The sequence below is a fragment of the Typopeltis vanoorti genome, chromosome 5 (assembly GCF_054136105.1).
Source record: "Typopeltis vanoorti isolate ZY-2024b chromosome 5, IOZ_Tvanoo_1.0, whole genome shotgun sequence".
In the NCBI taxonomy this organism is placed as follows: domain Eukaryota; kingdom Metazoa; phylum Arthropoda; class Arachnida; order Uropygi; family Thelyphonidae; genus Typopeltis; species Typopeltis vanoorti.
Window position 1 is genome coordinate 124,362,210 of NC_143553.1, and position 24,184 is coordinate 124,386,393.

Consider the following 24,184-nt stretch of genomic DNA (forward strand, 5'->3'; position numbering starts at 1 on the left):
GATCCTGGGACTCATAACCACCACCACCATCGATTAAAAATAATTAAATAATTATTTTGAATCGATGGCGGTGGTTATGTTCGGCCACCATGAATTTTTATTTCTACATGAATGGAAGAATATACTTTTGCAAGTGATAAGTTGGAACACGAAGTGAGAAGAAATGGACTCTTGGACATACCGCGTACAGGGTGAATCCAATCGCCTTCACATATCGTGGTCTTCACAGTTTCTCCTCGCCAACATACCACTGTGAGTACTTTCCATAAGGCATGAAATGGCAGTGTGTTGGCGTCAGAATTACATCTCTGCTGATAGGGAAGCTTCCGGATGCATTTTCATCGGGGTCAGTCCAATGTATCATCTCGTAGTAGACCATTTTGCTGTTTTGTCTTCACAATAAGCAGGTTTCAGGTCTCCGTTTGCTTGTACGTCTTTGGAGGGAATTTATTACTCACACTATATGTAAAAGAGAGAAGGAGAGAAACCAGAACGCTTCTGCAGTGGCATATATACTAAATGTGACATCTTCACTTCAGATGAGCAAGGTGGTGATGTTTCACCATGCGATGAAAGTCATTTCCCACCAAAAGGTCTGGTTAGCAATAATATATATCTGTGTAGCCCTTGCTTCCATATCGTTTGGTTGCCTGAAGAAAGATCGTTAGAAGTTCGATTCTAGTTACCGATTAGAATAACTTTTGATAGGCCTTTCTTAATCGATTCCTGAGTAGATCTTTGGTAAGGTTCTTTTTCTCCCAGAAACTAGGTTTTTTTTACTCCATATATATTTTCTGAAATGTTGACCGTAGAACCACACTGTTACATATAATAATACGAATATTTATTCAATTAACACAAAAAAAAAAAACACAAGGGAAAAGTAATACTACTTGTTTAAGGGCATGCATTTCAGCCTGAATATTACAGACCATCATCAGTGGCAACAATAGTTAATTATAAAGTTCGGAATAGATACAGACCACAACATCCTATGGTCTGAAACACGCTTACTTTATCGATGTTAGTATAAATTTGAACGATTGTTTAAAGAAAGTGCTGAGGCCTTACTCCACCATCAGAACTTAAATCGAAACGACTTCCTATCGCTATCTAATATATCGGAAAGCATTATTTTAATCACACATCAATAATTTTTTTTTTAAATAGCTAACGAATTACCAATATTGCAGTATTTCCTGAGTTATATCATTGCATTGTTTTATGTATAACATCACGCGGCTCTTACTTTTTTTTCAAATCAATCCATTGTTCGCGTTCTACTTTATAATTACTAACTATTGTGGACATTGATGTAATGTTCAGGCTGAAATATATGGCCTTAAATAAATACTATTACTTACTTTTGTTTTTTCATGTTAATCGAAGAGACCTCTCATGGCACAAGTATCTCATAAACAAAAATACGAGTGTTTGGGTGTTCAGGGCCTTGAGATGGTAGTAGTTGTCTGCTATATTCTCTCTCTCTCTCTCTCTCTCTTGAAAGTCTTGGTTCACTGATATACTATAAGTCTATAAGTTCATTATCAGTAAAGGCGGAAGGATGGTGATTGGCTGCCAACTTATCTTCAAAAAAAAGTTGGTTAGGACTAAGTGACTCAACCTGCTTCCTTTGGAGAATAAAAGGCGTTAGAGAATTTATTATATTTATTTTTTAAATTAAAAGAATATTTCAAATTTCTCTGTGTAGCTCATTGGAAATGATGTTTGCACTCCTGAGCTAGACGCCCGAAGAATGATCCAGGATTGAATCTACTCGTCGACTAGAAGAACTTTTTTAGCACGGGGAAGAGGATTTTTTTTTCTCTCGGAAACTCGGGTTATTCTTCTGGTAATCTCAAGATGTTGGCTAGAGCCCACACTATTTCAAGACATTAAAAATATTGTATTGGGATTAGGGACCACGAGATGGCGGCACTTGTTAGCCGTCGCTTCATTAGATGCCGCTTAAAATCAGTGATAGTCTCGGGCCAGCTATCTCTTGCTGATTGGCTACTAGTGAAGTGAAGTGCCCACTCAATCTCCATAAGTTAGGACTAAAACAGCCTTATCTACTCCCTGTAAGAGAATAAAAGGCGTTAGCTGATTTTTTTTCTTCAGATTTCTCCAAAAAGTGCTTTGTTATTTAGTTTCTCTGCATTTTTTAATATCACACCTACATGTTTTGATAGAAACATAAATTACACATCAGTCATATCGTGTTTTATTTATTTCCTTTCTAGCGAGTCATCACTTGGTGTTCCCATATGCTGGATTTGCACAATGTCGCATTTATCGTTACTGGCATTCATTTAAAAGGTGTTTGGACATCAATGGCATGCTGGAAGATCTCAAGGTAAGATTAATTTTTTTTTTTTTTACAATGATGGAATAGAGTTTCAATAATATTTGGTTAGCAAGACTTATTTCATATGGCTGCTCCTAACATAACCAATCCTCAATAGGCTTCTTGTTCATTGACACTGTGCATATAGTGAATGCGATTATTCATAGAAAATTCATTGTATTATGTTCTTATATAAATACAACTTTCGCATCTATAGCGAATTCTCAGATAAATATTTCAAAACATTTATTTTATTTTGATATAGTATAGGAGAAACTTTTTCCAGGCATTACTCGAAAATGCATGCTAAATTACATACTCGAAAATACATACTGTGCGGAATTTCTTGAAATCATTTACCAAGTTAAAAACAAAAAATCTTTTTTGGAATATGTGTATGACTTCTAGGTTTTATATTACTGTGAAAGCCTGTTAAAGAATAGTTTGTCTCATTCATTTCTGCAATACGCGTGAAACTGTCTGATTTTTTCTCCCCTAGGATGCGCCGCTGTATTCGGTTGTTATCTTGCATGTTTGTGCTCATAATCCTACGGGAATGGATCCTACTACTGACCAATGGAGACAGATTGCTGATGTCATGGAGGTAGAGAACAAGAATCTTTTACTTTGTAAATACAAATCACTAACTGATTTTCGATTGATTTACCAGCCTTAAATTATTTGAAGGTTTTCTTAAGTTCTTAAAACTATTGTTCGTTTATCTTGGAAACATATATTAATATAATTATTATGATTTATCTTAAAATTATCTGTTTCCAAAGTAAATTTTTTTTTTTCTGAGATAAAATTTTGTTTGGAAAAAATTAAATTTTGTGAAAAAAGTTACTTTTTTCTCTGAAGAAAACTAATTCTTTTATTAATTTTTTTTACGAACCACCTCTGTTTGCCACTTTTTTATATACTGAATATAATTAGGATGATCAAATAACAAGAGTTAAAAGAGAGAAATCATCGACAATAAAATTCCATAGATGAAATAAATAAATCCACAACTTTTATTCCTGGGCACCTAGCCTTAGCCAATCACAGAATATATGGCCCATGACTGTCACTGATATCAATTGGCACCTGTACAGAGTACGACAGACAACTTTCGCCATCTCGTGGTCGCTAACAATATATATTGTCTGAGATAATGTGAGTTCTATGGTTGATTTTCTTGAGTTTACGGGGAAAAAAAACCCACATTTCCGATAGAAAAAAATGCTGTCCGTGGAGAGATCGGCTAACTTAAAAACAGGTCAAAAAAGAAAAAAAAAAAAAGGGTAGAATCAATTCCGCTGTTGGCCACTAGAATCGGATTTAGTACTGTACATTCTTTCTTCGAGCGCCTATTGCTATGGATGAAAACACCATTTCCACAGGAACTATTTTATTAAATCAACAATAAATAGATACATTAGTATTATAAATAATATTTACAATATATATAGATGCTTTTACCGTGGGGGATATCACTATTTGTTATTTAATTTGATGAAATTACTTCTCATGGTCATTAACTGTGGGGTATGAAGTGTTTCCATGTATCCTCTCTAATCCTATAAGCCTACAAACCATCTTGGTTTATATGAAGTTCATTCCTGCTTTTGTTTCATAAATTTTGTTTTAGATTATTTTATATTGAACGCATTTATTACATTACTTTATGACACACTTTGCATTTTTGCCATGTTTATTTCTAATTATGTAACTCTTTGCCATGTTATGTAACTCTTCTTATGTAACATAACAATAATTACATTCAGTTTTGTACAATTATTCCCTTTGTTTTACTATTATTAATCATTTTAGCATACTGTTGTTCCAGAAATTGTCTTGTTAGCTGACTTTAATTATTCTTTTTTATGAGAGTCTCTTTTTCTCTCTCTTTCTTTCTGACACCCACCCACACAAAAGACATAGACATAAAAAGTTTCTGTTCAGCTATATGAGTGATTGACTTGGTTAGTTTGATGGGAAGTGAACTCCAACTCCGCTGCTTTCATCTTTTTCAAAGGATAGAGTTTCTCATTGCATCGTGAAGGTATTGACGAAACTTCGTCAGGACATTTTCTCCGCCTTTTCATTCATACATATAGCCACTTATATGTCCAAATGGTATACTTATAATACGAGAGTTGTTTGAAAAGTTCAGTAAATTTCCAATAGACGATGACGCAATTCGTTCATTCATACCAGTGTCGGCACGTATCATCTTTTTCATGACCCTTGGCAAACTTTTAGCCACGTGGGACGCATAGTTCTCGTTTGGCAAACATTTAAAATGACCGTGTTCGCATTTTTCATAAAAATGGAGAAAAACGAGTTTCGTGCAGTGATAAAACCCTTTCGTTTGAAGAAGTGGACGGCCTCGCAGATCAAATCCAAGTTACACGCAGTTCATGGGGACTCTGCACTAGCATTGAAGACTATTTATTTTTGGATAAAAGAGTTAAACGTGGTCGTAAGTCCATCGAAGATGAAGCGCGTTCCGGACGCCCGACTGAGGTCACTACGAAGAAAATGATTGACAAAATCCATGGTATCGTTATGGAAGACCGTCGAGTGAAAGTGCTTGAGATTGCAAGCATCTCAACTGAACGGGTGTATAATATCCTGCACGAAAAATTGCACATGAAAAAGCTGTGCTCGATGGGAGCCGTGATTGTTGATAAAAAAAGCATGCGAAAAGATTTTAACACAGTCTTTGGCGATGTTTAATGCAATTCGCAGGATTTTTTGGGTTGTTCGTGATTCTAGACGAAACTTGGATCCACCACTACACACTTGAGTCGAAGTAGCAGTAACAATAGTGGACAATGGCCAGGTAAAGAGCACCGAAAAAAGCGAAGACCGTTTTGTCAGCTGGGAAGGTGTGGCCACTGTTTTTTGTAATTCCCAAGGAATTATCATGATAGACTATATAGAAAAGGTAAAGACAATAACGGGAGGCTATTATACATCATTGTTGGACCATTTAAAAGAAGAACTGAAGATCAAAACGGCCAAGATTGGTGCTCAAAAAAGTGCTCTTTCATCAAGGCAATGCACCGTCCCACACATCGGCCGTCGCAATGGCAAAATTGCACGAATTGAAGTTCGAATTGGTTCCACATCCACCGTATTCTCCGGACTTGGCCTCGTGTGACTTTGTCTTGTTCCCAAACTTAAAAAACTGGGCTCGGTGGGAAAACATTTCTTCGAACGAGGATATCATCAAGGCTATGAATGATTATTTTGCACAATTTGACAAATCCTACTTTTTAGATGGGATGTAAAAAATTGGAAAGTCGCTGGACCAAATGTGTAGACCGCGATGGAGATTATGTTGAGAATAAAGGTGATTTTTTTCTAAAAAAATATGATTAACTTATTTTTTTTTACCAAACTTTTCAAACAATCCTGTAGAATGGACTTATTGGAAATCGGAATACATTGCTTAAGACAGAGCTTAGTATGATGTCTCCTCTTTTTGTTTTCCTTGATGAGGCTTAGGAAAAAATGGATCTATAAGCGTTGCACATAATAGCTCGTAATTTGGTAGGTAATAACTTCTATGTTGTAATTTTCTGCTATAAACCGGTATCCCTCGATCATTTCAATGAATATTCCAGGAGGCCTTTGTTTAATCGAGGAAAAGATGTGATGACAGTCAGGAAGAGACATTTTTGTAGAAAATCAATTGCGTATCCGTGATATGACATGACTTATTATGCGTTTTTTGTGCAGTTGACTTTGGGTTTCAGGTGTCATCATCATCATCATCATCATGCGTATCAAGGATTTAGGCCTAGCGTGGCCTGTTCCGGCCTTAGAAGTCATCGTTGAATCGTTTAAGAGGACCGCCTGGTTTTCTTTTTCCTAATGGCTTGTACTTTAAGGCTTGTTTTGGTAATCTTTCTGTTTTCATTCTTTGAACGTGTTCCATCCATTTATGTTTATATTTCTTAATTTTTTCTATTACTGGTTCTTGGTTTAATTCTTTCATAATATCTTCATTTCTTTTGTGATCAAATAGGGTATACTTTGCAGTTTTTCTCATAAACTTCATTTCTGCTGTTGTTAATCTTTGTTTGCCTTTTTGTTTTATTGTCCAGATTTCGCTTCCATACATTAAGACCGGTAAGGCTAATGTATTGTATACTTTTAGCCTGGTTTGTTTTTGAACTAGGTTTGGTTTAAATATAGAGTTAATTACACCTGTTATTTTTAAATATTTTGCAATTTTTACGTTTATATCTTTTTCATTTTCATATGTGATCATACATCCTAGGTAGTTAAATGAATTCACCTGTTCTAAGATCTTGTTATCTATTACTATTTTAGTTCTTGCTGGATCTTGTCGTTTAAAGGCCATAGTTTTTAATTTTTCCGTTGATATTATCATACCATAATCTTTGGATATCTCAATTAGATTTAAAATAGCTTTCTGTAAGTTATCTTCAGAATTTGTAATTATTATTTGGTTGTCGGCAAAGAGGAGTGTGTTTAAGTTAACTGTAGGAGAAAGTTTAATTCCTTGATGTAAATTTTTACTCCATTTTATTATTATTTCATTTAAGTAGATATTAAAAAGAGTTGCTGAGAGGGGACATCCCTGTCGGACCCCTTGGTTTATCTCTCTTGTATATGATAGCTCGTGATTTTATCTTATTTGAATTTGATTATTTTCATATATACTTGTGATAGCTTTTAGGATATTATTTGGTATTTGTCTTTCTTTTAATATGTTAAATAATATGTTTCTTTTAACTTTGTCAAATGCTTTTTCAAAGTCAATAATTTAATTCCTTGATGTTTGAATCCTTGAATTTAATTCCTTAATCGAGGAAAAGATGTGATGACAGTCAGAAAGACATTTTTATAGAAAATCAATTGGGTATCCGTGATATGACTTATTATGCGTTTTTTGTGCAGTTGACTTTGGGTTTCAGGTGTATATTGACTAAACCTCCAGCTTATACATTTCGTGGAAGAGTGTTGTGCGGCGAATTGGTTCATGTTGTGAATCTCTTATATATGTCGCAAAGAACCTATGAATTTTATCTGTCCATTGTCCGTGATATGTGATGTTGTGGATTTTGTACCGCAGTCGAGAGGCTAAGTACATACTGCAAATCCTGGATTTGCTTATTTTTCTGGATATTCCTCATACCACTCTTTTCACTAATCAACATAAGTATTCGGGCCTCCAGTTTTGATTCCCTAACACTGGAAAGTAATTTTTTTTCTCTCGACATTCCTGTCGGTATTTTAGATTCATTTTTCAAGTCTCTAAACATAACACAGTAAATTTTTTTCAGGTTTAACTTTAAGAGCCGAGGCCTTTCCGAAGGTATCCAATATGTCCATTGATTTTTCCATAGATTTTTTTCACTTTCTAGAGTGCGTGTTATATCATCGGTAAGCTAGCAGTTTTGCTTAACTTTCTCCATGAATATGATTGCTTGAATTGATTTATTTGTGATTATTGCCCTACTTAGTGGTTAAAGTGCTAATACACATAGGACAATAGAGAAATGGTCAGCTGCACGGAACATTTGATTTGGAAAGGTGCGAAGAGTTATATTTACAGACTTTCGGCACTTTCATAAAAAAAACTTCACCCAGTTCTTGAAATTTGACACAAAACCTATTTCTTTTACTACTTCAAAGATATATTTATGGTATGAAATGCTCTTTCAATATTCTAATACTGGAAAGTAATTATATATATATTAACAAAATAAAATAAGATTTACAAAAAATAGTTCACCAGGAACACACACCAATAATAAAAGTTTCGTATCACACAAATAATGCGCGCAAGCACACGATACACTCAGAGGCGTAGCTAGGGAGGAGCGGAAGGGTGGTCCACCCCGGGTGACACTTTGAACCTTTTGGAACTTTTGCAGTTAATTCTAAAATACAGTGTCGAGAACTCATTTCCAAATATTGTAATACTATTGAGAATTTTCTTCACAATTACTATAAGTGTTGCTAGCTGTGAGAGAAGTTTTTCTAAATAAAATTGATTAAGAATTACCTACATTTACTATGAAATAGACTTCGCCAATGTCATCGACGATTTTGCTAACAGAAAAGCAAGAAAAGTAACATTTTAGAATGCTGAAATTAAAGTTTTACTTCAAAAATAAACATAGTGTTTTAATTTATTTTCCTACATGTCATTTTGACTTTTTGTAGTATTTTTGGTGTGTATGGAGAGGGGAGGCAAACTCAGGGACCATCCCGGGCGCAAAAGCAGTAGCTACACCACTGGATACACTGCCCAAGCGACAGTGTCGGAATCACTTGTAACGTGCAATGACAAGCACAAACGAATATCTGCGCTGGATCACAGTGCATTTGTTTCGTGTAACGATAATTGAAAAAATACAATTACTTTCATATTTTCCACAGTGACACTCGTCATAATTCAGCCTTGTATCGATAATACATAAATAAATAATTATATGTTATTTTAACAAAATAAAATAAGATTTACAAAAAAATAGTTCTCCCTCACCAGGGAAATCGCACCAATAATAAAAGTTTCGTACCTCACAGAAATAACGCAGGCAAGCATACTATACACTGCCCAAACAAACAGTATCGGAATCACTTGTAACGTGCAATGAGAAGCGGAAACGAATATTGGCGAGTCTAGATGCAATTGGCCGAATGTGATAATTCTGACACTGCCTTAGATTGCAGTGCATTTGTTTCGTAATCTAAAGCGTTAATCGAACAATTCCAATTATTAACTACTATCCAATCAATGTCAAAACATAAGCTGTAACCTTTAACTGTTTATAAGTGTTGTTATTTATAAACACAAACAAAATTTAATTTTTTCATTTTTTCCTTGGGGGTGCTGCAGTGTAGCAGTGCTTATGTACGAGCAGCCACTGGTTATATTTCAAATGACCAAGGTGTCATACATCACTTCCTTTTATTTCATTATTATTATTATTGTGACACATCCAGAGAGTCCAAAGACTCATTTTCCTAATCTTTAACTATATCTTCCTCTGTATAGAGGCCAAACTTTGGGACACATTTCAAAATCACCGTTTTTAACAAGTCTAACTCCGATGGGAGGTTTAACGATTTTAAAAGGCCTAAAGAACTTATTTTAGATTTTTACCGATTCGATGCCGTTAACTGTTGATGAAATCGCTTTACCATTACCACTGTTTGACCGTGTCAATTTAAGGTGATTAGTTTCCTTTCTCATATTTTCTGTATTAGGAAATAAGTATTGACATATATTTCTGTCAATATATCTCTTGACATATATTTCTGACTATTCGCGCAGCGAATCTGATATGTCCAAGAGGAATTTGTCGGTATCATTGTTAGTTACTTGATCCAGTCACATCAATGATGATAACGTGGAAAGTTGAACATTACGACAGTAGTAGATTTCTGAGGAGCTCTAATCCCTATTTTTCAGACACTTAAAAAAGCATTGTTGTTTGGTAAAAATAGCAGTGTATAATTAGTATGGGAAATTTGCAATTTTTCATTACACATGAGCAGGGCCGATCCTAGAGTATCTGATGCCCCTAGGCAAAGAAAATTTAGGCGCCCCTATACATTGCCTCTCTGTATATATTTTGTCACACTCACACAAGCACACGTACACCTACACATGCGGATATTTATAAAAATAATTTCATTATGAACATTTAAAAAATTTATTAATAAAAACTAATACGTTTGTATGCATATGTGATTACTCCTAATATTTGTATAGCAAAAAATTATTACATCTTAAATACAAAAATTATGAAAAATTAAATTAAACTCCCCTAGGCTGAGGTTCGCCTAATGATAAAATCGGCCCTGCACATGAGCATAAGAGAAACAGCTTTGCTCATTATTGCAACAGAGAAAGAACTGCAGTGTTACTGGTTCAGTTCATAAACAAAGCGGATAAGTATGCAGAAAAAAAAAAACTCAAGATATCATGGTCAGTGCTTAGCGCAGAATAAGTTAAAGATGACATATTTTTTTGACTATCAGAATCATTGATAATGAGTTTCTGTAAGGTGCTTACATTATCAACGCGCAAAAATATTGGGAAAATTGAGGATGCTTAAGGGCTTTCCAATCATTTTGTTTAAACAAACATGAAGCAGGGAACTCATTCTTCCCTACATCCTTGACTTATAGTGTGTTAATATCATATTTTTGAACACCCGAATAAGATCCTGAAAGAAAGTTCAATCCGGATAAAGAGGTGCTATGCATGGCCACAAAATTCTTCATGTAATGAGGAAATCTGCGATTTCATAATACAGGTCTAAGAAGAAGTATTAGTCGTAGTTGTGAACAAGTGATTAACGTAATATCTCTTTTGCTTCTGGACTTGGCAAAATGAATAAATATTAGTTGCACATTTATCCATTTATATCAGTCACCGTAACCATTACTGATCATACATTTTACCAGACGGTAAAGTTGTATATAAGGGCTTTTCCACACTGGAATAACTTGTAGAGCTGACATCAAATTTAATCAGATTTTGTGGAAATTCGAAACATATGTAAACGATACAATCGTCTACATAATTATTTAATCTTATTCTAAGATCAAAAATGTTATATGTATTACAAAAACAATAATAGTAATTTACGAATTATAATACATCATTTCTTTTTCTGCAGGAGAGAAACCTGTTCCCCTTCTTTGACTGTGCCTACCAAGGGATCGCCTCTGGTGACATGGACCGAGACAGCTGGCCTGTTCGTTATTTCGTCAATCGCGGTTTTGAGTTGCTTTGTGCGCAGTCGTTTTCTAAAAATATGGGACTTTACAGTATGTATGAATATTATTTGCAGTAGCATTTATTGAATATAAAAATGATATAAAAATATGACATACTCGTATATGTCGCCACTGAAAAAAGTCATCAGATTTTCAGCAAATATTTCTAAATGTGATTCTATATTTGTCATTGTATGATACACGACTTCTCTAGCTTTAGTTTCATAATCCTCATCCAACTTTCTTCTACCTCTCACTTTATAATGCTTCATAACCTATTTTTTATCTGAATTTCCTTTTTGAATTTCCTAGTCATCCATTTTACTCGGAAGTTTGTGTGTGTGTGTGTTACCTTTGGAAATCAGTGTCTATCTTCTTCATCACCGGAAGATTAGAGGAGTTCTAGTTGGTATGTATAGACTTTCATGAAGGTAATAATGATGAGACACTGATAGATTGCTATCGCCATCTTGTACTTTCAATATTAGTATATTGCGACATATAGTATCTGATATGTTCTATAGCCAATTTTTGAGCTGCAAGGTTATAAACCCGAGTCTATTTCAAGAGAAAAAAAATCCTACTTGTGCCAGATATCAGCTAACTCGGAAAATAGCTAATAAAAAGCCTCGGGAAAAAAAGTTACTGTAATCAGTGACTAGAATGGAAGCTGGAAGGTCTTTCTTTTACTAATTTAACGTCTCAACCTTATCATCTATGCAGGTACGTATATTATAAGAATAAATGTATTGGCTTTGGGAACTATAATTTTAGGATATGGTGGCTAGTCTTATTCTGATTAGTATGCTGTGGGACGAAAAACTCGGGTTTCCGGGAGAAAAAATCCTGCCACCGCCAAATGAAACCAGCTAACTCACCTTCAACTGAAAAACTTCAATAAAGATTTTTCACATCCTATAAAGGATTCTAACTCAGGTCTAAAAGTGTTTCATCGAAACCGACCGCTACGAAAACTTGCTTCTTCATCGATGAAATAACTTTAAAAATTAAAACGAAGAACAATATTTCTGGTGCTTTGTGAAATGCGTTCTGTTTCTCATAGATAGATCCAAGAACCTCCGCATATGAGATAAGAAAAAAAAAAGTAACAGTAATGTGTGCGAAATTAATATTCGCATTAAAAGATTTCCGTTATTAATTCGTATATCATAACCGTTTATGAAATTGTGAATTCAACAAAGTGAAAAATCACTTGGCAACTCGACAAATTCAAAGTCTGAAAATAACTGACTTAGGACCATCGTAACCCACCAAGACAACGGCAAGTTTGCAGGACTACAAAATAAGACAAAATTGTATCTCCACCATAAAAACATCGTTTTATTTTACATATTCTGGAATTTAGTGGCGGCAAAATAGTGCTTGCCTGGAGCGCGGGGGGGGGGGGGGGATCATATAACCCTAACAACGATCCTGGACAAATTATTATTATTATTTAATATAATTTTCAGTTTTCTGGCATCGACTGATACATTCGAATTTACCTATTTTTAAAATTATAAAATGCTTTATGGGTTCAGTTTTTTTTTTCTTTTCTTATATATAATTATTTGAGTCTCTATATTTTTTATTTATTTATTTGATGTGTTAAAATGTTCTCTGCCAGGTTGGCAGGAAAACGACCCAGAGGAAGACCAAGATATAGGTGGATTGATACGGTACAAAGTGCCTTAGACGATAGAAATATAAGATCTGATAATGTTGGAGTCTTGACAAGCAACAGACTGATTTGGAGGAAAATTGTAGATAGGAAGTTAGTAATGATGTAAATTTTTCATGTAGTACTGTCATATCCTGTACACCCCTTGAGGGTACATGGCAGGAATTTGATGATGATGATGATGATGATGATGTGTTAAAATTCTTGATCAAATAAAGATTTCCTTCCCCTCGTCTAAATCATCAGTGACAGAGATAGAGGCGAAGAGCAATTCTAGTAATTCTGATGAAATGGTAACAGCCGAATCTGACGAAAAAAGTCACAAACATGATGGATTTCTGTGAAAATTTCTCCAGAGCAGTGTTTCTCAAACTTCAGATATCCGCGGACCCCTTCTTAATTTTTCATTATTACCAAGTACCCCCTAATTAATTAATTTAAAAAAAATCAATCAATTAATTAAAAATAAATTAATTAATGAATGAAAACGAATGAATTAATTAAAATTAATGAATTAATTTAAAATATTAAAAAATTAAATATCTATTTTATTTGAATTTATATGTTCATGTAAACAAAAAATATGATTTATTTTTAATAAAACAAACTTTATAGAGATACTATAAAGTTTTACTTACTTGAAATAATTTATCATTAATGAGAGGAGTGAAATTGCTTATGGTAAGATAAAATTTCAGCAAAATTTGGCTCTATAGTTGTTAATTTCAATCTCAGATGCGGTTCGACATCTATAATTCAATTCCTCTTCTTCGTCTTAATATCTACAAGGGCCGAAAATCCAACTTCGCACAGATATGAACTTGGAAATAGAAAAATGAACCTTAGAGCTTTATCTGTTAATTCAAGAAATTCATTCTGTATTTGTAGCCAAAATGATGATAACGTGTTCTCACTGTATTTATTTTTTAGGAAACCATCAGAAGCTAGTTCTAAAAGTTCTTCTGCTATTGACGATAGACCCTTTGGCATAAATTTGTTTTTATCGAAAGGATATCTTATCCACTCAATATTAATGTCCAATTCGTGGAAATACTTTTCTAGACTCATTTGAAGCTTTTTAAATGCTGCATGATAGTAATTTTCACATCATCATCAATTTGTTCATTTGAACTTGCGAGCAATTCATGAAGCGATGGAAACGCGTCAAATTCTCCATTACCAATCCGTTTTTGCCATAACTTCATTTTTGCCAACGTGGCGTTCACTTTATCTTGGACATGAAATATAGAAATTTCCTTGCCTTGTAAAGATAAATTAAGACTATTTAATACAGTAAATATATCTGCCAGGTATGCTAATTGACTGAGCCATTTCCAAATATGTAAATGCTTTTTCAATTCAAACTCTTTTTATCAAGAAAAACTTGTAGTTCATTCCGAAGTTCAAATAAACGAGTAAGGACTTTTCCACAAGAAAGCCAACGAACATCGGTATGGAAAAGAAGTTGTGTATAGTTGCTTCCCATTTCTTTGCAAAGTTGAGAGAAAAATCTGGCGTTTAGAGGACGGCCTTTAATATAATTTATGATTTTTACAGCTTCATCAAGAACTTTTCTTAGATCTATAGACATCACATGTGTAACCAAAGCCTCCCTGTGTACGCAGCAGTGTGTCGACTTTGCATTTGATACACCAGCTTGAATCCTTGAAACAAGCCCTTTTTTAGTTCCGACCATGGATTTCGCTCCGTCCGTGCTTATTCCAACATAACTTTTCCAATCAAGCTTGTTTTGATGCATAAAGGTATTTATACTGTTGAATATTTCTTCTCCTGTTGTATGTTCTGGCAAGGGTTGGCAATATAAAAGGTCGTCATGAATTTTTTGATTTTTTTCATATCTAAGGAACGCTAGAAGATTTGCAAAATTTGTAATGTCGGTGGATTCATCTACCTGCAACGCATAATAACGACTCTTACGTATATCGGATAACAATGTTTGTTTTATATTTTCAGCCATTTCAGTGATTCTTCGATGAATGGTACTATTTTAAAGGCAAATCCGATCAAAAGATCTTTTTGCATTATCTCCGATCATAATTTCCGCTGTTATTTTTGCTGCAGGCTTGACCAAAGTTTCACCAATTGTTTCCGCTGCACCACTTTTTGCTATTAATAGCGGCACACGATATGAAGTTTCTAAAGCAGTGGTCGCCAAAGTGGTCGATATCGACTCCCAGGGGGGTCGATATAACTTGTTACGGATCAATTCGGGCTCAGGGTCGATAGAAATATATAAGACATCAATCTATGGGTAATATTTAATTCGGTTAACTTGGATTACCTCCATCCTGAATGACAACGCAATTAAGAGTGAATCGTGGGAACAGTGACATGAATAGGACCTGTAAGATGGAGCAAGGCCATGAAAATAGTTACGGAGGCCAATCAAGTAGGCCAAAATGACGTATTTAACAATAAACGGATGTGGTGGTTCCCGCCCGGCTGGCGCGGCAGGAGCGACATTGCAACATGTGTGCGGTTGCTTATTTACTTATACTTACACGTATTCGAACCCGGTCTCATTTTTGCGCATCGACATACAAGTGAGCGTTAATGTTTTAAAATTCATCAACATACATATTAGGTAATATTAAAATTACGTAATAGTAAAATAGAGGGGGTCGATAAAATGTCAAGAAACTCTTGAAGGGGACGACGGTCAAAGAAGTTTAGCGACCTCTGTTCTAAAGCCTTCATGTTTTCACCTCCTGACACGATCGACATCACTTTTTGAGATTCTTTTAAATTTTTTAGTTTATTTTGTAAAAGTTCGACAGGTTTGTCCTTGCATTCATTATGTTTCGATTCAAAATGGCGATTTAAATTACATGGTTTCATGCTTTCATTTTTTAAAGTTTTACCGCAAATTACACATAATGGAATAGGTTCCTCTTCATTTCTCGTCCATGAAAATCCACATTTCAAGTAATTTATATCGTACTTACGAAGTTTTCTCATCTTCTTCCTAGTTGGTTCTTTAGAGATGTCAGACGACACACACTTATCAATTTCACTTGATCCAGATACAATATCAACATTTTCTTGTTGCTGACAGCTACTTGTATCTACTATGTTCCTCTCTTTTGAGCATTTTAAAAATCCAGTCTTTAACCAGTGATCCATACTTAAGAATTTGAAAGCTAAAAAAATTACCGTATTTAACAAACAGTCCTTCAACAAATGGCTAGTGAAAGCAGAACTCGAAACAGACAGCAATGGTAGGCCAGTAGAGATAAAGCAGCTATGAAGACGTTCATATGATTGGTGTGGTATTAACAAAAGATCGCGCTACTAATTGACAAAGGCAAGCCGACAGTTCAGTTGAAATGCTAATTCTCTTCAACAGAATTCCTTATATAATATCTGAAACACATTCACTATATATTTCTTAGTTTTAACACGTTCACTCAAACAAAACCATATATTGCCGGTGCACCATATGGTTTTGATTGTCTACTATACAACATTGCCGGCAAAGGTTGGTCGATTGGTAGAGCCTCTGCTACTAATGGCTCAGTTAAGTAAGTTTGAGCGCGGTTAGTAGTTGGAAGGGAACCAATCGTTCGATGCTGTTGGCACACTCTCCCTCGATGAGTCTTTGGACTCCCTGGAGGTGTCAGATAATAATATGTCTATAATAATAATAATAATTTTAGTTGGGAGGGGTCATGCGATTCATTAGTTAGTGCCAGCTGTCGCTAATTTCACTGTTTGTTGAGAAACATATTACACAGCCTGCAGATGTCTCTGTACCTTATTCAGTGATACAATAGGAACGTTTTACAATCTCAAACTTAAATTTTATTCATGCGTTAATAATGCATAGCCGAAAATTGTCGCGGACCCCCTGAAGATCTTTCGCGGACCCCCGGGGTTCCGCATACCACACTTTGAGAAACACTGCTCTAGAGCATGTAACTGACCAGCAGAAACGGACGAAATTTACCTCGAATGAACCCCTTTGATCTGCGATTGTAGGAACTTGATTAGTCAATGCTATAAACGATGATTAAAGCTACGTTTACTTTACGATCTTGAAACAAATGCTCCATCAGTTTAAGTGGAAAACAGGAAATCACACCACCTTTAATAAGCAGACATTGATCACACTTGTACAAGGATTGTAACGTCAACCATAAATCCTATCTCGATAAAATCATACAGCGGGCGGCCAGTTGTATAGCTGTACCTTTAAATGATGCCACACTTTTTTGAAATTTATTTTGAAACTTTTTAATCCAGCTCTGTCACAGAGCACGCCCCCCCCCCTCGTCCGGGAGCCTCATCGCTAAGTCAATAAGACAACTCTTGAATGAAAATATTCGGATGCAAATCCAGTTTACGCAAAGTCATTATAGGGGACTTTCAGTTGAAGGAGTCAGTTAGCCAGTCTCATACTGAAGTGATGGGGTTTTTCCTTCTCGCCCAGCATTTCGGGATTTTCTTTCCGGAAAAAAAAAAAACCAGCAAGAAGCCCATATACAATGATAAGATATAATACCCAAGCCACACAGACTTAGCAGTGTGAGCCATAATTCAAAATAACCTAACCCAATCCCTTCCCATGTGACATTTTTAAATATAAAATTTTAACTAAATGCAGGAAGTTTTGCATTTAAATTTTATTCCTGTTCTTTAACTTCAGCCGTTTCACGTAATCTTGAAGTTGAAATCATAAGATTTCAACATCAAGATTAGAAACCACAACCACTTATCAGACGTAATACACTGACAACATATAGTCGCTTCGTTATAATCTTAAATATTTGTCAGTTCAATATGTGCAGATGAAGTATGTTCATAATATTATGTGGTTTGGCATTCATTATTAATATTCACTTTATTAGGCGAACGAGTGGGAAACTTAACGCTAGTGTTCAAAGATCCCAAAGTTATCCCGAATGTTCGTTCTCAGATCACACAAATGATCCGTGGTAACTACTGCAACCCACCTCGTCATGGAGCTCGAATTGCTACTCGTATACTGACAGATCCAAAGCTTAGAGAAGAATGGTAAGTATACCATTTCTGCTGTTATTAATGTAAGCGTGCCTTAGACCGTGAGAGTTGTACGTTTTTTTTTTTTTTTGCTATTATTTGATTTCTACACTTGTTCATGCACCATATCAATGCAAGTAACATATCCATATAAGGATTAACAAACAAACATATATCAAAGAATGATGCTAAAGATTTACTGTACTCCTCAACATGTATCAGGGCAAAAGTAGCAACGCGTTATTTCTGTAATTATTCTAAAGTATCATTGAGTGGGATATAACTAAAAGAGAAGCCAACATCCAAACTAATTAAATGACTGAATTACTTACTCTATTAAACATTTTTTAAACATTATTTAATTAAGGGGATATTAGATTCCACATTGTTTTAAAACCGAATAAGAAACTCAAGGATTGGAATCCTAGAGTTTCATGCCGAATATAGTAACTATAAACGTATCGGCGACTACTAGCGTGAGCTAAAGCACGTAGTTCAAGTACGTAGTACAAACTAGGACAACTTGTTGCAAAGGTGGAGAAAGTTCTGATCGCTATTCTTAGTTTTTCCATAATGTAAAACCCATCTCCTAGGAGCTGTATGATGTTATACATTATGGTGGGAGGTCACTACCCAGACCGGTTTCGATCTTTATTGAGATCCGATACGTTTATAGTTACTATATTCGGCATGAAACTCTAGGATTCCGATCCTTGAGTTTCTTATTCGATTTTAAAACAATGTGGGATCTAATATCCCCTTAATTAAATAATGTTTTACATCGCCGAACTGAAGCCTATTGGCTCTTTATTTTAAATAACATTTTTTAAAGATACCTAAAATTTTTTTGGTAAAATTCTCCGAGTCTTAAATGTAACAAGCAAGATTAAACAGAAAGGGCTAAGGATATGCCTACTGAATGAACTACCTAAAGGGAACATTTACTTTATAAACTTTAGAGAGAACGTAAAACCCATCATTTTTTTCTCTACACCGTGGAGGTGTAGAAAAAATGAATATAATCTTCTTTAACCAAACACTGCACTTTGTCCAGAAGTTTATTTACAACTGTGTATAGTCTCGTAAGATGAAACAGTATGTAGAAGGATCAAATAATAATTATAATAGGTTGAGTTTATAATGGTATTCTGTCTTATCTTGTCTCCACTTATCTTTATTTAAAAAAAAAAGAAAAAAAAGTAATATTTTGATCTTTGTCCATATTCTTGGATTCTCCAACATTTCTGACAATACGAAAGCTTGTTTATTACTATTGATTTAGCGTATTATATTAATATAATGCGAGGAACAAACTAAATATTAATTAAAGAAAATATAATTCATTGTGCTAATCAAACAACTTTATTTCTAATATTAATTTGACCATTGCTATTATGACGAATATGAATTAATTAATTTATCTAGGAAAAGTCAGATGAAAACTATTTCTATTCGAATTCGCAAAATGAGGAAACTGCTCCGTCAAAAAATTGTGGAACTGAATACACCAGGCTCTTGGGACCATATAACAAAACAGATCGGAATGTTTTGTTATACTGGTTTGACAGGTAAAATTTGCTCTTTTATAAACTTTTTTGTTTATTAGTATATCGTAATTTTTTTTTTAAATTGCAACCATACCATGCGACCTGTTTTTTTTATTTTTATTTATTTATTTATTTTTAATTGCGTATACTTTCAGTATACTTTGGATAGATTGGCAAATTAGCATCGAATTAAAGAACGCGTGCAATGCTCAAAAGGCACACACCGATAAAAAATATTATCGGTGTGTTCCTAAAAACATTATATATCTATAAACACTAAAATTAATTGCAGTTCACAGGACCGCTATCTTTTGATTATGTATTATGCTTTCAGTTGGAACAGACTTGCGTTCGTTTCTCGTCATGAAAAGAGAAACCGTTAAATACATCTTTTTCCCTTTTTCAACTGACAGTGAGTTAGCCGATGTTATACCGAGGTAGCAGGATTTCTGTCTTCCGCATTATCAGCAGAAATAGTCAAATCGGTCGAAGAATACACACAGTTGACAGACAAAAACCCATTCTGTCGTGCAGAATGGATTGTGTAGTGTGGATAGCAGATTATATAATACAGTGGCCTCCCGTGATCGATCTTCAAACACCATGACGATGTTATCTAACAATAATAATCATGTTTTGTTTGTGTGTTTTAGTGGTCGTTTTATTATGATGATCAAGTAGGTTCTTAGGCATATAAAAATACATAACAAACACAGAGCGAGATAATTTAATGATTCCCTGGAGGCATTACGCAGTCGGGCTTGGTCGGCCGACTGGATAGCGACTGTTTTCCAAAGTACAAACTATAAAATCTCGCTGCGTGCGTGTGAGAACCAGCTAATGGGTTTATATCACTTGTGCACTCCAGGGTGTAAAAGTGATTTATAATAATAATAATAATAATATTATTATTATTATTATTATATGGGCGCGTATATAAACCCATAAGTTGTTATTATATTATAATAATTATTAAAGCATAAATAAAGTATTGTAGTCAGTTAACACATTGAATAATTTATTTAATTAAATTAAGCATCAAATATATTTGTAAGCAATTACCGCAATGTGCATTTTGTTTATGTAAAATGTTTTAATAAATGAATCTATTTTTAGACTAAGGTTGTATTTCGGGTTGCCACCCACCCATATTTTCTTAGATCTATCCATGTAACAAAATATATTCAATCTATTTATAATTCAGTTTGCCATCATCAGCAAACAACTGAATATCTCCCCTTAAATAATTCCTTGTATCATTAATATACAAATTAAAGAGTACTGGCTCTAGTATAGAGCCCTGAGACATTTCACTATTCACCCTCAATCTCCTAGATTCCACTCCACCATATAGTACTTTCTGGTGTATGTTTATCAGTCACCAGCTTCATAGTCATTCCCATTTGCTCCAACATTTATAATAGTTTTCTATGTGGCATTCTGTCAAATACCTTTGAAAAAGTCTAGCAGCATTATAGTGTAGCCATTTCCTAATCTGCTGTCACTCTATTAGAGAATGTGAATAAATTACTAAGACAAGACTTAGCTTTTACAAAGTTGTGCTGCTCACCACCAAGGATTATATTCCTATCCACTCATTCCTGAATTCTACCTTTAATCAACTTTTCCAATACCTTAACTACCACTCCTGATTTACCAACTGGTCTGTAATTTGCTACTACTATCGTGGAGCACCAGTATGTACTGCAGCTATCCTGCCTCTCTTTCCACACTCTTTAGAACCTTTCCAGAGCTGAGACTTAGGCTGAGGCAATGCCTCTGATGATGTTGTTGACGAAAAATGTCAACATCATCATCAGAGGCATTGCCAGTTCTCTTGCATATTTGCATAGCAAATGCCATCCAATCCCACTTCTATATTTGTGTTGACATTTTTCGGTATGCTGGGCATCTCCTGTTCATCTACCATAATTCTCACTTCAGCCTCTGTCACATTCCATCAAATGTAAAATCTCCACTTGAATGATATGCCCTTGCAAAGTGATCACCCAATAACTTAATGTTTCTTGGTGTTGAAAGTGTTTTTTTAACAGTTGGTTAGACCATAATAAATTTAGTTTAATCCTTTATCCAAGTGTCAGCAAACAAAGTTTGTGCATTAAGTATTTTCAGGACTGAGACAACTCGTGGTAAAGGTGGACTAAGCTCTCATCACTTGTCTTAGTATCTCCCATAATGCAAAGCACATCTCCTTGCAGACATGTGTAATGCTATGCATTATGGGAAGGGCCACTACCCAGACCGGTTTCGACCTTTATTGAGGTCTCATCAGTGGGAGCCAGACTCAGAGGTGGTGATACTAAGGTGGAAGTTATGGACAAGTCATATTTACCTATACGAGTTGCCAAAAGGTACTTCACCTTATTAGTAAATTACTCTGGATTTAAAAAAAAAGTTTGCACCTGAAGTATCTTCAGAACTGAGGCGACTCGTGGTAAAGGTGGACGAAGCTCTCATCACTTGTGTTAGTATCTCCCATAATGTAAAGCACATCTCCTTGCGGACATGTATAATGCTATGCATTAAGGGAAGGGCTACTACCCAGACCTGTTTCGACCGTTATTGAGGTCTCATCAGTGGGAGCCAGATCCAGAGGTGGTGATACTAAGGTGGAAGTAATGGAGAAGTGATATTTACCTATACAAGTTGCCAACTCGTATAGGTAAATATGACTTCGGGAGCCACCACTTGGCAATCCAACGGCACCAGGACAGTATCACTACACTGGAGAAATGGTTCTCCGACTGGAGGATCCAAGTAAATCCCCACAAAAGCAAAGCCATACTATTCTCCAGAAGAAAAGCCTCCATCAATGATAACATTCAGCTCTTCGGTGAAAAGACTCCATGGCAGACAGAAACCAAATATCTCGGAGTACAACTCGACAGAAAACTCCGATTTAACAGTCACATCAAACTCATAGATGCTAAGACATCCAAAGCCATTGCTCAACTCTACCCAATGATCAACCGCCTCAGCAAACTAGACACAAGAAACAAGCTATTATCGTACCGGATGGTGATATGCCTTATAATTACATATGCTTCCCCAGCATGGAGCCAAGCTCGAAATCAAACATTCTAAAATTGCAACGAACATAGAATAAGTGCCTGCGAATAATACTGGACGTCCCACGGTTTATTTGAAACACCCAGATCTTCTGAGAGACCAGAATCCCGTACATCTTTTTGCTCCTTCAAGACCTAGCTAGAAAATTCTTCTCAAAGGCAAGCACACACACCCAAATCCACTAGTCAGACAAGCTGCCAACTACAATGAATCCGAACACTGCAAACACAAATAACCCAAGATAATCCTGCTCCCAGCTGAACACAGCAAACTCCACAGCTCCCTAAGGGAAAGCATAAAGCCCACAATTCCTCACCCTCCTCCATCAAGGTTCCTTAGACAGATAAAGGAGAATATGAAAAGCATAATTGCTTCACCCATCTAGCCAGTAATTGTTGTCGTAGTTCTTATGACAAATGACACCGTTCAATTGCATTGGTTGACACAATAACCAATTACAGCCTCTAAGTGCAATTGTCTCATAGCTCACTCAGCCCTGCCTTCTGAGCAGTTTAAAACTACTAGTATGCTAAGAATTGGACCTGCTGCACCATCTGCACATCTTTTCAAAGAGCTCAAAAGGAATATGTATTTTGAACGCACACCCGGGCCATCAACGAGAATGTGATGCAATGTTTATGCGTCAAAATTGTCCTCTTCATTAAGCATTAGTATATTGTGTTTACTTTTAGGAATCATGCGAAGTCTGGAAACAATTAGGGGATTCTATTTATTTTTGCAATAAATGAAAAAATATAATATCGGTGATATTGCTATTTGGTGGATGAGCACAGCAACCTGGAATATTTGCGCCTGATATATATATATATATATATATATCAGGGGTACACCCTACCTTATGCTTTGTCTTATGATGATCCACTCTTACTCAGTTATAACCAATGCCCATTTATATGATGCTGCATTCACTCATATTATGGTTTTATTATTATTATAACAGTGTCTCCATGGAGTCAAAAGACTCATCGCGGGAGATCCCCACATTGACACACTAACCATTATTTACACAATACCTATCATACTTCTGCTTAAATTCCTTCACAGACGAAGCATTCACAACCACCTCTGGCAACGCATTCCACAAATTTACAACCCTCCAAGTAAAAAATCTAGTCCTAACACCCTTGTTAACCACACTCTTACATAATCTCCAGGGATGGCCCTTCGTTCTCTCCCTTCCTGCACTGGTCTTAAAAATGTCATCAGTATCAATCCTGTAAAATCCCTTTAATAATTTATATGCTTCTATCATATCTCCTCTCTGCTACGTTTATCATCTAGTTTTTGGAGCCCACAGATTGAAGATCTGTGGGATCCAAAACATCCCACAGATCTGCAACAATCTTTGTTACTCGCCTCTGAATCCTCTCCAACATTTCATCACCAACAAGAAATCCAGGTGTCCAAATCTGTGCACAATAGTCTAAATGCGGTCTTATTAATGCCTTATAAAGTGGAACAATAACTTCCTTATCCCTGCTTGTTAGTGTGCTCTTCAATAATCATGTATTTTGATGTAGTTTTGGCAATCTTTACAATAGGCCCTTTAAACTTAGGTTCTCTGTCCACAATAACTCCCAAGTCCCTTGCTTCGTCAACTTCTTTCAGTTCATTTCCGTTAATATAGTAAACAGCATGTGATCTCATCCTTGCGAAGTGCATCACCTTACACTTAGCCACATTAAACTGTCAGCCATTTACCTCAGTCCATGCCACAGC

The 24,184-nt window shown here is 35.3% G+C and overlaps 1 protein-coding gene across 1 annotated transcript in view; it reads left to right on the forward strand.

Moving 5' to 3' along the window:
- Positions 1 to 24,184, forward strand: part of LOC150106784 (aspartate aminotransferase, cytoplasmic-like) — a 61,160-nt gene that overhangs the window by 20,810 nt on the left and 16,166 nt on the right. The window contains exons 4-8 of the mRNA XM_090393482.1: positions 2,244 to 2,356; positions 2,847 to 2,951; positions 11,008 to 11,158; positions 17,657 to 17,822; positions 19,233 to 19,375. Of these exons, the coding sequence (XP_090249608.1) occupies positions 2,244 to 2,356; positions 2,847 to 2,951; positions 11,008 to 11,158; positions 17,657 to 17,822; positions 19,233 to 19,375 (678 nt within the window). The remainder of the gene's footprint in view (positions 1 to 2,243; positions 2,357 to 2,846; positions 2,952 to 11,007; positions 11,159 to 17,656; positions 17,823 to 19,232; positions 19,376 to 24,184) is intronic.